This window comes from Daphnia pulicaria, chromosome 1 (genome assembly GCF_021234035.1).
Source record: "Daphnia pulicaria isolate SC F1-1A chromosome 1, SC_F0-13Bv2, whole genome shotgun sequence".
NCBI lineage: Eukaryota > Metazoa > Arthropoda > Branchiopoda > Diplostraca > Daphniidae > Daphnia > Daphnia pulicaria.
The window spans coordinates 23,730,313-23,744,531 of record NC_060913.1 but is presented as its reverse complement, the minus strand read 5'-3'; the positions used below and the strand labels follow the sequence as shown (position 1 = coordinate 23,744,531).

The 14,219-nt window shown below is 45.3% G+C and overlaps 1 protein-coding gene and 3 non-coding genes across 4 annotated transcripts; 3 read left to right on the top strand and 1 right to left on the bottom strand.

The window, feature by feature from the left end:
* Positions 1 to 285: 285 nt before the first annotated feature.
* On the bottom strand, positions 286 to 359 carry Trnan-guu. The gene has a single exon. It is a non-coding gene; the product is annotated as a tRNA-Asn (tRNA).
* A 105-nt stretch (positions 360 to 464) lies between these two features.
* Trnav-cac lies at positions 465 to 537 on the top strand. Its single transcript has one exon. It is a non-coding gene; the product is annotated as a tRNA-Val (tRNA).
* A 1,116-nt stretch (positions 538 to 1,653) lies between these two features.
* On the top strand, positions 1,654 to 7,200 carry LOC124314288. Its single transcript, XM_046779478.1, has one exon. It carries the CDS (start codon positions 1,654 to 1,656, stop codon positions 7,198 to 7,200), a length of 5,547 nt encoding a protein of 1,848 aa, XP_046635434.1.
* A 756-nt stretch (positions 7,201 to 7,956) lies between these two features.
* Positions 7,957 to 8,029, top strand: Trnav-aac. The gene has a single exon. It is a non-coding gene; the product is annotated as a tRNA-Val (tRNA).
* The last annotated feature ends 6,190 nt before the right edge of the window (positions 8,030 to 14,219 follow it).

Genomic DNA, 14,219 nt, shown 5'->3' with positions numbered 1-14,219 from the left:
CTGTTGTTTTAGGGAAATGAGAAATGACTTGCTCTGGATGGGGAAGAATTCCATAAACACCGGAGGGGAATCTATATAGATTACACTTGAACCTGGAACAGTAGCTCCGAACAGAGGAAGAACATCATGAGCGTGCACCCTACGCTGCAAATGTTCAGTAGATTTAACAGTCATCAGTAAAAGAAGCCATATCGCGAGTGTGCGCTCTTCATTGGACGCTTTAGATGGTTAAAGGAGTCATGAGGCGAAGAAATTGAATTAAAACAACAGTATTCATTCACCATGCGCCCCTGGGTGGGATCGAACCACCAGCCTTCCGGTTAACAGCCGAACGCGCTAGCCAATTGCGCCACAGAGGCATGGTGATTGGTTAACGACACACTCGTCAAGTTCAACAGGCAAACCAAACATTACATTTTTTTAGTGTGGCCAACGCTAATAAAATGTTGCAGAAACATTGTGGGGCTTCCATAGTGTAGAGGTTATCACGTCGGCTTCACACGCTGAAGGTCCTCAGTTCGATCTTGAGTGGAAGCATCAGTATAACGTTAGGAAAAAATAATCGTAGGGGAAAAGGAAATGAAATGGAATTAATAACTTGTAATGTATCTTATCTTAATGACAACTAGACTAGAACAAGTAGACATCTGGAAACTACACACAGACAACCAACCAATCATAGTAAAAGTTATCTCACGGTTCCTGGAAAGAAAAAAATGTCGTCAATAAGACTTGGTTCATTACATTGGAATAGAGCGCAATGGTAAGCCTGGCTAGCTCAGTCGGTAGAGCATGAGACTCTTAATCTCAGGGTCGGGGTGAATCGGCGAAATCTGTATTATTACAATCTGGCAACGTCTAATTATAATTTGCGCCTCTCTTTATCTCTTCTCCCTTCTTCTTCTTCTCGCTGTCAGTTCCCTCGCCATTTTATCGTCTGCTGAAGCGTGATTTGCATGAGCAGCGTGTAGTTTCTGTTCTCTGACAGACTTGCTTGTTCCCATTCTTGTGGTCAGTTACGATAATTTAGTGATATTTCCGTCATTTGTATCAGGTACAATAATTCTTTGTTCGTTATGTGTGCCTGAATCTAAAACATCATTTATTTATTCAGTTGAAGTCCTTTGTGACATGATTTGATTGTGAGGCATTGTAACTGTCAGGCATCGTGATTCATGCTCTTTACTTCAAGTCATTGGTAACTTTCCTTCATTGTCATAACCTACACCTCTTTCTAATTTAATGTGTTCCCTCATACCAGGTGGGTTGTCATATTGTACGAGTGATTATCACCCTCTATTCTTGTACATGAGTATCCTGTTATTCCCAGGTATTATTACGCCTTATAATTTATTTCCCTTTCGCTTTATTAAACTATTCAATTATTAGGAACCAAAATATACACAAGTCCATTACTGACTTTCTAGTCGTTCCAGTCAGCTGCTTACAACAGCTGATGCACCCACTCACTTCAGGTTCTCGTATAGTGAGAACATTTGGTCCTTCGAACCGGAGCTGAATTCTCTACAGCTCCATACAAGATTTATTTCATCTTTATGTTCACTGGTTCAGCCTGTTGAGTCTTACGGCCGTTATCCCAGCTCGCTTCTTATCATCTCGTAGCACGTCGGTGCACCTTATTTCGGCCCCAACATGGATGGTGGCTCGCAAGTCCTGGAGGAAGAAGCTATCGACGAGGCCATCTTAAGACTAGCAGCCTTAAAGTCAAGAAAATCGACGTTGCGTCGCCAGATCACGATGACCAACAGACAGATCGAGTCTTTGATCAGTGTAAGGGGTTCAAGAAGAGCCTTGCGCGGATGTCTACGCCACGTTGAAGAGTTGCTGCTGGAGAGTACACGGCTGCATTCCGAGATATTATCGATCGAAGACAACGACGCGGAGGCCGAAAGACAAGATTCTAATCATTTAGGCTATATCACGCGTTCGAGTGATCTGGCCATTGCTGCGCAAGTCTATTTGAACAGTCGAGATGGAGACGCCGAGTCGGTCATCGGACAAAACATCATCCCGAACCCAGCGCCTGTGATCCCAGCGCCTGTAATCCCAGCGCCTGTAATCGACCCAGTGGAAGCACAGAGAAGAGAACGTGCTCGTCAGGAAGAGGTTGCCAACGCGTTGATGAGAGCAGAACAAGCTCGTGAACGAATGGATAGGGCTTGGGAGGAAGCGGATGAAGCTCAAAATGCTCTCAGGTCTCTGGGAATAGAGAATCCAAGAAGGAATCAGCTGCCCGAAGAGGACCGGTTTACGTCAGTTAGTCAACGCCCTATTACTCCAGCCGAAGATGGATCGGAGCAGCAACGCCGAATGAATATCAACAACAATCAAGAGAATCCTGACACCTGGATCGACCTATACAGTGCGGGCCTGCTTCCACCCGTCGTTGCCACTCATAGCACGCGTTCATCAGTGTCGGCCGAGCTAGAGTCTTTCGAAGGAAAGGCACTCGAATGGTTCTCTTGGATTGATCTATTCAGAGCACTAGTACATGACACTCCTAAGTCAGCTGGTGAGAAGTTGGCGCTTTTGAAGAGATACTTACGCGGAGACTGTTTGGATTTAGTCTACGGTCTAGGAGGTGGTGAACCAGCGTACATTGAAGCTCTTGTGCGTCTGAAGCAGACTTGCGGACGACGTGACGTCATGAGAGCAGCCCATCATCAAGCCATCGGGAAACTCGAACCAAAGCAGGACCCGGGATCATTCAAGCGATTTGCGGAGAGGATCCGCACTCATCTATTTGACCTCAGCAGGATCGGGGAGACCGGCACAACGGATCTGATCGAGAAAATTTGCCTGAAGCTTCAGTTGCACGATCGATTGGCCTGGAATGAAGGGAGACGAGGACGGATTGAAGATCGGAGCCTGAATGATTTCGGTATGTGGCTGTGTTCTCGCGCCTCCGCGTATCAAAACGCGTTCAGCATAGCAGCAGACCAGGTCAATCCAAACTCGAGCAAGCTATCCAATCAGAAACGTCAAGCCCGGACAAATCAAAGTTCGACCAAGTCATTTGACGGGCAGAAAAAGGAGTTTAGTCGTTTTAACGGTAAACCGTTCTGTTTCAAATGTGAGAAGGAGCATCGATTGGTTGATTGTGAAGATTTTAAATCGCTTTCCGTCGGGGAACGTCTTACATTTTGCATGCGTCGACGTCTTTGCTTCTACTGCTTTTCAACTAAGCATTCAGTTCGTGAGTGCGACAGACGGAAGATATGCAAGCATGCCGGTTGCGGTTTTTATCATCATCAGTTGCTGCATAGTTCCACCAAGGAAGGTTCGCCGTCGGAAAAGGAGAGTGAAGAGAAAGCAAGACCTACGACAGCGAGGACTGGTGCCCCCCAACGCGTAGCCATGGGTATGCTGCGACTACCAGTAATGGCTGAAGATGGCAGTTGGGTTTTAGCCAACATTTTTATCGACGAAGGAAGCGACACGACTTTAATGCGTAGTGCATTCGCCAAGGTGCTGAAGCTTCGTGGGCCACCTCAGTTTCTAACCGTGGACGGAGCCGGTGGAGTAATCACTCGTCATCGTTCGAGTAGGATCCAGTTTCGAGTTCAAGCTGCTGATGGAGATATCCTGTCTCTGGAAGGATCCACTATGAAGAAGGTGGCTAGTCCAACACCGGTGACAGACTGGAATAAAGAAAAGGTCCAATGGCCTCACCTGGCGAGTCTCCCGCTCGGAGAGACAGGAGGAGGAGTTGACATTTTAGTTGGATTAGATCATGCCCATCTAGTAGCGGTCATTGAATCAAGAGTCGGATTGGAGAAAGAACCTATCGCCTCCAAGACGGCGTTCGGGTGGATCGTTCGAGGTGTTGTTGAAGGTCGAGTAAACGTTACATCCGTTCGGAGCTGCAAGATATCCGGAAGCGCCTCGTTAGCCAATCTCGCCACGGAAATGCGTCGGTTTTGTGATACTGAAGACTATGGAACCGAACATCAGATTGGGTGTGTCTCACCTGAGAATAAACGAGCTCTCGAGATCGTCCAGGAGAAGACGAAACGATTGGAGGTTGGTTACGAGGTACCAATCATCTGGCGTGAAGGAGAGCCCAACTTGGACAGCAATCGTCCGATGGCGGAGAATAGATTCCGGAGCTTGCTGAACCGTTTCAGACGTCAACCGGAGTTCGAGAGGGACTATCGAGCGGCCGTTCAGAAATACCTAGATCAAGGTTATGCATCCCGTGTTCCAGATCCGGCCAGCGCTCTATACTTTCTAGCACATCATGGAGTATATAAAGGGACGAAACTACGAGTAGTTTACGACGCCGCCGCCGCCTTCAAAGGAAAATGTCTGAACGACGCCATCATCAGTGGTCCCGCCTTGCAGCCATCATTGGCTGCGGTCATCATCCGTTTCCGTGAAGGAGAGATTGCCTGGGCCTCAGATATTGAGGCCATGTTCAGCCGTTTTCGTCTTTCTAGTGAAGATCGTAACTACTTCTGTTTTTTATGGCAGGAGAAGGACGCTGCCGAGCTAATTGTTTGTCGAATGGATCGACTCCCATTCGGAGTCAACTGTTCACCGTTTGTAGCTATCTACACCGTCCGTCGCATTTTAGAAGACGCCGGAGTGCCAGAAAGTGTGATTCAAGCCGTCAAGGAAAGAATGTACGTCGACGACTATTTGGGTTCCGCTCTATCAGTAAAGGAAGCAGTTGAAGAAGCCGTTACCGTCAAGGATGCATTGGCCAACTCGGACCTTAACCTCCAAAGCTGGATTTCAAATTCCATTGACTTCCTGCGAGCAGTGTCAAGAACGGAGCCGGAACCTGATTCAATCTCTGCTCATCCGCTCACGGGTGAGAACACAGAAAAGGTGCTCGGAATCGTCTGGGATCCAAAGGCTGATCTGCTGGGATTCAAGGTGGACAAAATGCTCGATTCTTCCTTTTCAAGAGTTGATTTGGTCAGCAAAGTGGCCAGCGTCTTCGATCCGTTGGGTACAGCATCGCCCTTTATCGTCAAGGCTAAGATCCGTTTGAGAATTTTGGGTCTCAAAGGGCTCGGATGGACGGATTTAATTACTGGTGACGACGAAATTTGGTGGAGAAAATGGTTTCTCTCTTTAGAGCAGCTCAACACGATGAAAATGCCACGATGTCTGTTTCCCGATCGAGCCCAGATCTCCACGGTTGATCTTCACGCCTTTGGAGACGCTTCGGAAGAAGCCTATGCTGCCGTTATCTACCTTCGCGTTGTCTACTCAGATGGCAGGATACTGGTACGTCAAGTCAAGGCAGCGAATAAGATCGCCCCGAAGAAAACTATTTCAGTGCCCAAGCTGGAATTGAATGCTGCGTTACTAGCTGCTCGTCTTCTTCGAACGGTTCATTCCATCCTCGAGCCAATGATTCAACGGCGTTTTCTCTGGACGGATAGCAGTACGGTCCGGAATTGGATCCGGGCGACCGCGGCTTACTACCAAGTCTTCGTGAGCAATCGCGTCGGAGAAATTCAGACCATCACGGAGCCAGAAGAGTGGCGTTTTATTCCAGGAGTATTAAACCCAGCCAATCTCGCCACCCGTTCATCGATTGATGAACAGCCAATTCCGTCCATGTGGTTGGACGGACCGGAATTCTTACTTCAATCGGAAGATAGCTGGCCAGTGGATCTCCCATGGATGGCTGTAACTGAAGAAATGCGCTCGTGCCGTTCATATTCTGCCGCCGTAAAGAAGGATACTGGTCATTGGAAGGAGATTCAAATAGGATTCGGCGACATTCCAGCCCTATCCAAGCTGGACGAGAAATATCAAGAGCTGGTCAAGGCGTGTCAGTCGGAGGTGTACGAAAAGGAGTTGCATCGTCTCAAGAAGGGCAAACCGCTCCATTCTACTTCGAGTCTGTTGGCCTTGGCTCCTGTGTTCGGTCCAGATGGCGTGTTACGGCTTGGAGGACGGGCTGGACGCCCAAAACTACCATACGACCAGTTACATCCACCTCTGCTTCCCGGGAGTCATCCATTCACCGAGAAAATCATCATCGCCTTTCATGAACATCTTAAGCATGTTGGTACGGACTTCCTGCTGTCTTATATTCGCCAGCATTTTTGGATAACGAGCGGGCGAGAAGCAATAAAACGGATCCGACGGAATTGCGTTATTTGTCGAAGAAACCGAGCGCAACCTGGCGAGCAGTTGATGGGAGATCTCCCCGATTCGCGATTGGACTCCGGTTCTCTTCCCTTTACACGGACCGCCGTCGATTTGTTCGGCCCATTTGAAGTCGGTCTCATTCGGAATCGCACGGCCAAACGATGGGGCGTGCTATTTACGTGTATGGTCACCCGAGCAGTTTTTCTGGAGCTCGTCCCATCTCTTTCGACGTCAGACTTTCTTCTAGCATTGAGAAAGTTCATTTCTTTGTATCGAAAGCCGGAAGTCATACATTCCGACAATGGAACCAACTTTGTCGGTGCTGAACGAGTGTTACGAGAAGCAGTGGAGAAAATGTATGCAGATGAAGCTATTCCAAATTTCCTAAAAGAAGTCAACATCAAATGGACCTTCCAGCCAGCCCGGACCCCACATTTTGGTGGCACGCACGAATCGCTGGTCCGATCCACCAAACGAGCCCTGTACAACGCCTTAGAGCAAGAAGGGGACAAATTTCGTTACCCAACAGAAGACTTGTTCCGCACATTGCTGTATGAAGTAGCTGGACTTCTAAACACCCGGCCGTTGACCTACGCTAGCTCGGATCCGGAGGATTTTCGTCCGCTCACTCCGAACGATTTCCTAAATCGGCCGCCGACGTCATATCCGCCTGCTGGATCCTTCGACGATGCTTCGCCTCGAGAGCACTATCGCTACCTGCAGCGGGTGCTAAATTTGTTTTGGAGCATGTGGAAAACTACGTATTTGCAGTCGTTAGCTGCAAGAAAGAAGTGGAAGATCAAGCGTCCAAATCTGGAAGTGGGCGACGTCGTATTGGAGATCAACAAGAACTTCCGGCGTGGAGAGTGGAGTATTGGACACGTCACCAAGGTATTCCCAGGCACAGATGGATGTGTTCGAGCTGTCGATATTCAACTTCCAACCGGAATGTTTCGCCGAGGAATAACTGAACTTTGCCTACTAGAATCCAGCTCGTCCGTCCAACCGGACTCGGGGGAGAATGAATCGGCGAAATCTGTATTATTACAATCTGGCAACGTCTAATTATAATTTGCGCCTCTCTTTATCTCTCCTCCCTTCTTCTTCTTCTCGCTGTCAGTTCCCTCGCCATTTTATCGTCTGCTGAAGCGTGATTTGCATGAGCAGCGTGTAGTTTCTGTTCTCTGACAGACTTGCTTGTTCCCATTCTTGTGGTCAGTTACGATAATTTAGTGATATTTCCGTCATTTGTATCAGGTACAATAATTCCTTGTTCGTTATGTGTGCCTGAATCTAAAACATCATTTATTTATTCAGTTGAAGTCCTTTGTGACATGATTTGATTGTGAGGCATTGTAACTGTCAGGCATCGTGATTCATGCTCTTTACTTCAAGTCATTGGTAACTTTCCTTCATTGTCATAACCTACACCTCTTTCTAATTTAATGTGTTCCCTCATACCAGGTGGGTTGTCATATTGTACGAGTGATTATCACCCTCTATTCTTGTACATGAGTATCCTGTTATTCCCAGGTATTATTACGCCTTATAATTTATTTCCCTTTCGCTTTATTAAACTATTCAATTATTAGGAACCAAAATATACACAAGTCCATTACTGACTTTCTAGTCGTTCCAGTCAGCTGCTTACAACAGCTGATGCACCCACTCATTTCAGGTTCTCGTATAGTGAGAACACGGGGGTTCGAGCCGCCCGTTGGGCGTCATTTATTTGCAAATAATTGCAGATGAAAGTTAGAAGTTGGGAGACGATCGTTAGAATTTTGTAATGATTCCAGAATAATTCTATAGCGGATTGTAGTTTCCATAGTGTAGTGGTTATCACGTCGGCCTAACACGCAGAAGGTCCTCAGTTCGATCCTGGGTGGAAACAGGACAATGTATTTTTAGAAAGACTATCAAAAAAGCACATTTTGGTTTTTTGAAAAAACCAAGCATTCATGTTTCTTGTGAAAATGAAATCTACATTATGACAACGTGAAGATATTCGCAATGCTGTATCCGGAGGAAGTCAACAGAAAGCGGGAAATCAATGATGACTGTGGTTGTTGAAAAAGGTGCTATAACCCCGAAGAGACGTCTTCTGTAGCCAAACGTCAATGACTGTTGTTTTAGGGAAATGAGAAATGACTTGCTCTGGATGGGGAAGAATTCCATAAACACCGGAGGGGAATCTATATAGATTACACCTGAACCTGGAACAGTAGCTCCGAACAGAGGAAGAACATCATGAGCGTGCACCCTACGCTGCAAATGTTCAGTAGATTTAACAGTCATCAGTAAAAGAAGCCATATCGCGAGTGTGTGCTCTTCATTGGACGCTTTAGTTGGTTAAAGGAGTCATGAGGCGAAGAAATTGAATTAAAACAACAGTATTCATTCACCATGCGCCCCTGGGTGGGATCGAACCACCAGCCTTCCGGTTTTTTTTTTTATATTTAAACGATTTATTGTCACGAATAAAATTTAAATTTCTTTACAGATACTTGGGGCATTTACGAGATTTGTGACATAAGTGACTTGCTGATGCCAAGGAGAAACATAACAAAGAAAAAGAAACATTTCGAGACGGAAATGAGAGAGGACAAATGATTTTGGTGAAAAATGTGAAATTTAACAATACGACATCTGGGGGGGATCCAAGAAATATTAATTGTAATGAGAGAACAATTTTGTATAAAGATAAGAAGAAATCTGTTGAGAATTTTGAGAGGGAATATTTATGGATTAGAAGGTGACATCTGGGGAGAATTTTTTGAATGAAGGAGGCTTGACCAGAGAGACTGTATTTCATTGATGGCTGGGGTGAGGTTTTGGCTGCGGGCGGTCCAGACGGTGATGATGTAGGATTGGATGAGTGCCAGTATTTTCTCTTTATTGGGGCCATTTCCAATGTCTCCATTTATTGTTGATTTGAGTGGTTTTTGACATCCAAGTTTCGTTAGTTGAATTCGAAGCCATAAACTGATGTGGACTTTCTCAGAACAGAGTAACATAAGATGGTCGTCAGTTTCTTGGCCGCCATTGCATAGAGGACATTGGTCATTTCTAGAAAGTCTGAGGCTTGTGAGGCGCATTTTGGTAGGGAGCTGATTATGGTTGAAATCCCAGACCAGTTCAGCGTTTCTTCCTTTCATTTTGGCCACCCAACGCCAGATGGAAGCCCAGTCGAGGTCTGGTTTCGCAACTTCGGTTCTCCCTGGTTGCCCAAGGTTAGCGATCAGGTGATTGTAGGTGGCGCGGTGATTGGATACGGTTGACGATGTGAAGATGCCAGCTTTAAGTAGATCGGTGATGGTTGAAAGTGCGGTGGTGAAGTATGGATGTGATGAATGGGTTGCATTAAATCTGGGCTGGATGATTTGTTGAAGGAGATTCTTGAGGTGTGGACCCAACCAATAAACGGCTGCAGCTCTCTCAATAGCCTCGGGATGGATTAAAGATTTAAAGATTTGACGGGTGAAAAGGGATTGGAAGAATTGAAAAAGTAAGGTGACTCCAAGTGCACCTTGGAGTCGGGGGCGGATCAAAACATTTAGGGGTGGGTGCTCTCTTCGTTGTGCCCAAAGAAATTTGTTGCATTTTTGTTGGAGGAGAAGGGCTTGAGTTTTGTTGCAAGAGAGTACATGAGCTATATGAACAAGTTGTGATAAGACATGTTGTTTGATGAATAGGACGCGACCATAAAAAGTGAAATGACGGTGAATGTTTGTGATAAGAATATTTTGTATGATGTTTAACTGTCTTGGCCAATTGTCTCTTACTGTTGTTTTTATTTCAGAAGAAAAAGTAATTCCAAGAATTTTCAAATTGTCTACTTGAGTTATCCAATCATGTGGCCAAGTACGTTTAGGATGAGTTTGATTGAAATTGCTTCTACGTGGGATCGAACTCCTAACCTCAGGAATCCCAGCCGACGCCGCTACCGTCTGTGCTACTACGGTCTGTGGACAATGATTTAAGGTCCAAGTGCCTAGACCAAGTAATTTTGTCTTCCCCTTGTTAATACGTGCATTTGTCCAGGCACAAAATTCCAGAATAATCTCGCATGCACGACGTACATCTTTCATTGATGAGACAAAAACTACTAGATCATCTACATATGCACGAACTTTGATGCGTTTTCCGTAGTGTTCAATTCCGTCAATACCCCTAGACAAGCAAACTAAAAGCGGTTCAATATAGAGGGCAAACAGATGGACTGACAGAGGGCACCCCTGTCGCACGGATTGTGCATTGTCCACAGTACCGACTATGTCATTACCGTTCAATGGGCATAGTTCAGTTATACTGTACAGCGTTTTCAACCAATCAACAAAGAGGGGGGATAGCCCATGGCTGTCATAACTTCCCACAGAACGTCTCGATTGACAAGGTCATATGCTTTCTCTAAATCGTACGCGATAATGGCGGCCGGTTTGAGAGAAGATACCTCTTTTGATTTACGACCTGTATTATCAATGACATCTCGGATTAAACACAAGCTGTCAAAGATATAGCGGCCGGGTACACCACCTTTTTTATGTGAGTCTAGAGAGTTTTGAAGAGATTTTCTCAGACGAAAAGCCACTACTGACGCGATTAACTTGTAATCGGTATTTAACAAAGAGATTGGTCGGTAATCGGTGATTTTACTCGGTGTTGGGATTTTTGGGACTAATCTTATAGCTGCCCTTCCCTGCGACGGCTGGAGTTTTCTTTTGTCGAGGACGCAATTCATCATTTCCAGAAAATGAACACCAATAACATCCCAAAATTTTATATAAAACTCAAAAGGAATGCCATCTGTACCCGGGGCCTTGTTCTTTTTAGTTGCCTTAAGGGCGATGTTAATTTCATCTACTGTGAACGGATCTAAAAGATAGTTGCCACTCTCCGGGATCGAACCTAGTACTCCTCGATTCAACGCTTGAGCGTTTAACGACTGAGCTACCACTGATACACCCGAATCGTTTTTAGTGGGTTTTGTACGGGTAAGTGCACCTCTAATACCTTCTAGAAATTTTCCAGCTAATTGGGTATTGGGGGAGGGCTGGTTCTGAAAAATTCTACTAAAGTGTTCAATTATTTCTTGATTAATCTGCTCAGGTTGGGTAATTTTACAGTTATCATTAGTTTTGAGCTGAGTGATCAGAGACTTCTGGAAATTGCTCGTTGACTTGTTCATATGAAAGGTAGATGGCTCTTCTTCGGCTATACTTTGAACGAGTGAACGTATTGCAAATCCCCTCAATGCTTCTCGCTCCCAGGCTAGAAACTCACGTTTCAACTCCATGTAACGCGCATGATTGAAATTTACATTGTTCACGGTTTCTTTTAGTTGATGTTGGAGTAATTTCCTTTTGACTCTCTGATCACAGATTCTCTTTTTACAATAGTTCATTGATAATTGCCTGAGGCTAGGTTTGAAAATAATCTCCCACCAATGATCTATGTTTTCAATACGGGATGGGTGTTGGGACATTTCTTCAATAAAGACATGCACCAAGTTTATATATTCTTCTTCCTCAAGAATTGATGAGTTAAGTTTCCATAAATTCCTTGACTTATTTCTCACTACACTAGGAGGGGTGGTGCTGTTTATATACCCTACGATTGGTCTGTGATCCCCGAGTGGTAAGTCGTGCAAATGGATATCAGAAAATTTTACGTGATGGTGGCAATAAATTCGGTCCAATCTAGCCTGGCTAGCCGCACAATTGTACGTCCAACAAGGTTCATTTTTCCGAATTTCTCTCCATACATCTGTTAATGAAAGGGCTTTTACTAAATCTCGGAGGGGTTCTAGTAATGCTAGTCTAATTTTAGGTGGTGTTGTGTTGCTACATTTACGGTCATCGATCTCGTCAACGGCATTAAAATCTCCCAATATAATTGCTGGTGCCTTATACTGGGCAACATAAGCCGGAATAGTTTGCCGGAGGAAAGAATCTCTATAACTTTTATTTTGGTCACCAGATGGGGCGTAAATACACACGAAAGCAAGACAATTTACTTCCATGGCTATCAGCCTCCCCTCCGGTTCAAACAAAATGTTTTTGGCGCTGAGCCCGTGTCGTACTAGGATGGCTGTCCCATGTTGTCTAGGACCGAGATTTGTGTGCATCTGGTAATGTTTAGTAAATACGGTGCTAGAGTGAAATACTACTTCTTGCAAACATATAATATCAAGTTTATGATGTAAAAAGAAATTGAGTATTATTTGAAGTTTGTCAGGTGACGATATTCGGTTGATATTATATGTCGCGATGTTAGTCATGATTAATATTTAAATTTGGGTTTAGAGGGTTGGGTCTTGTTATCGTGGGCTTTTTTCCTTCTAACGGCCTCCATTGCTTTGAGAGTTTTATCTTCTATGGGGGTTGATGGAGTGCCGAGGGGGACGCCCAAGGACTCCTGAGTCTCACTCACATGACTAGCCTCCTGGCTATCAAGTTGGCGTTGTCCTGGCTGAATACTCCCACCAGAAAAAGAAATGTCTTCATCAGGATTTGAAATCGAAACCACCTCGGTTGCATCCATCTCTTCAACCTCCTCGTTATCCATCTGATCTATCGTGGATGGAATAGATGGTACTCCAGGTGCGTTTGGAGCGGGTGGAACATCGTTCCCCCCAGAAAGGGCGGGAAAAGAATTAATGTCCACACCCGGTATCGAAACTGGAACCTCTCGAGTCGGAGACCCGAGTTCAACCAACTGAGCTACACCAGATACAATTTCCTCAGCTACCTCGCCCGAGCCAGAGGAAGAGGCAGTACGACTCCTCTTTTTTGATTGTTTTTGTTGGTCACGGAATTCCCTCGTCTGTTTCATTTTCTTTTTCTTGACCGATTTGGACGCAACAGACAAACCTACACAGTTGGTGTCTTCAGCGTCAGCATCGGTGTCAGAAGAAGATTCAGTTCCATCGGGTTTCGAAATCGGATCCTCTGGAGCTCCATCAAGAACGACAACAGTCGACGTCGTTGGCCTCTGGGCTAACTCGGGGAATGTATCAGCGTCAACAGTTGGAGCAATTGGCATTTGCCCGCCACCAATCGGGCCTGTCTCCTGGGGCTTCCTAACAGTTGTCCTAACTGGGCCACGATTTGTTAGTACTACACTACTATAGCTACGTGTTCCAATGGGGCCTTTTGAAATGGTGCTGGGGTTGGTTAAACTACGGGGTTGCTTGGGGCAATTAGCTAAGACATGGGTGGGAGAATCACACATGCGGCATGTGTGCATTTGCCCTGCATAAGACACCATTATTGGTTCCTTGTAGCTTCCAAAGGTGATATAAGACGGAATGCTCTTGTGGATTTCCATATCCACGTTGACAATTCCAGTCTTTATCCCGTTCCACCTTGGGAGCGATCTATCCTGATACGTGTCCCAAAAAATCCGAGAAATCACTCCATACTCACGCAATCTCTTGTTTAGCAGGCTTAGGTCATCATCGAATTTGAAATGTTGAATTCTAACGCGTACAAGGTTAACTGACCTATCTCTCACTCTAATTTTGACCTCCTTGCCACTAATGACTACTGATTCTTTAGCACTAAATTTATTCAAAAATTCAATATGGTCATTGACGGTCTTGAACCCAATTCGGAAAACGCAAATAGCTCGTCCTGGTAGGCGAGAAACTGCATCAAAGATGCTATCAGATTCATTACTGTCGTGCTCGAAACATTCGTAGAACTCATGCCTGGTCACTTCAGTATTACCAAAAGAGATTTCGGCAGTACGTGGCCAGACGTCTAGGGATTCCGATCCCATTTTACCCACAATAACAGGGGCAAAAGGACGGGGAAAAAAATGCAAAAAGAGGGAACAAAACCAAAATGGCGCTCAACAAACAACAAGGGAAACAGGACACACAAGCAACAATACAACAAAAGAGAAACAAAAAAAGAACAAATAGTTGTTTGACTAACAGCAAGATGTCACACTTGGGAGCTCAGTTAGACACGTCTAGTCACAGCCGAACGCGCTAGCCAATTGTGCCACAGAGGCATGGTGATTGGTTAACGACACACTCGTCAAGTTCAACAGGCAAACCAAACATTACATTTTTTTAG

What these genes read in the sequence shown, in the direction of transcription:
- LOC124314288 (XM_046779478.1), top strand. Translation starts at nt 1,654, where the DNA reads ATGGATGGTGGCTCGCAAGTCCTGGAGGAAGAAGCTATCGACGAGGCC.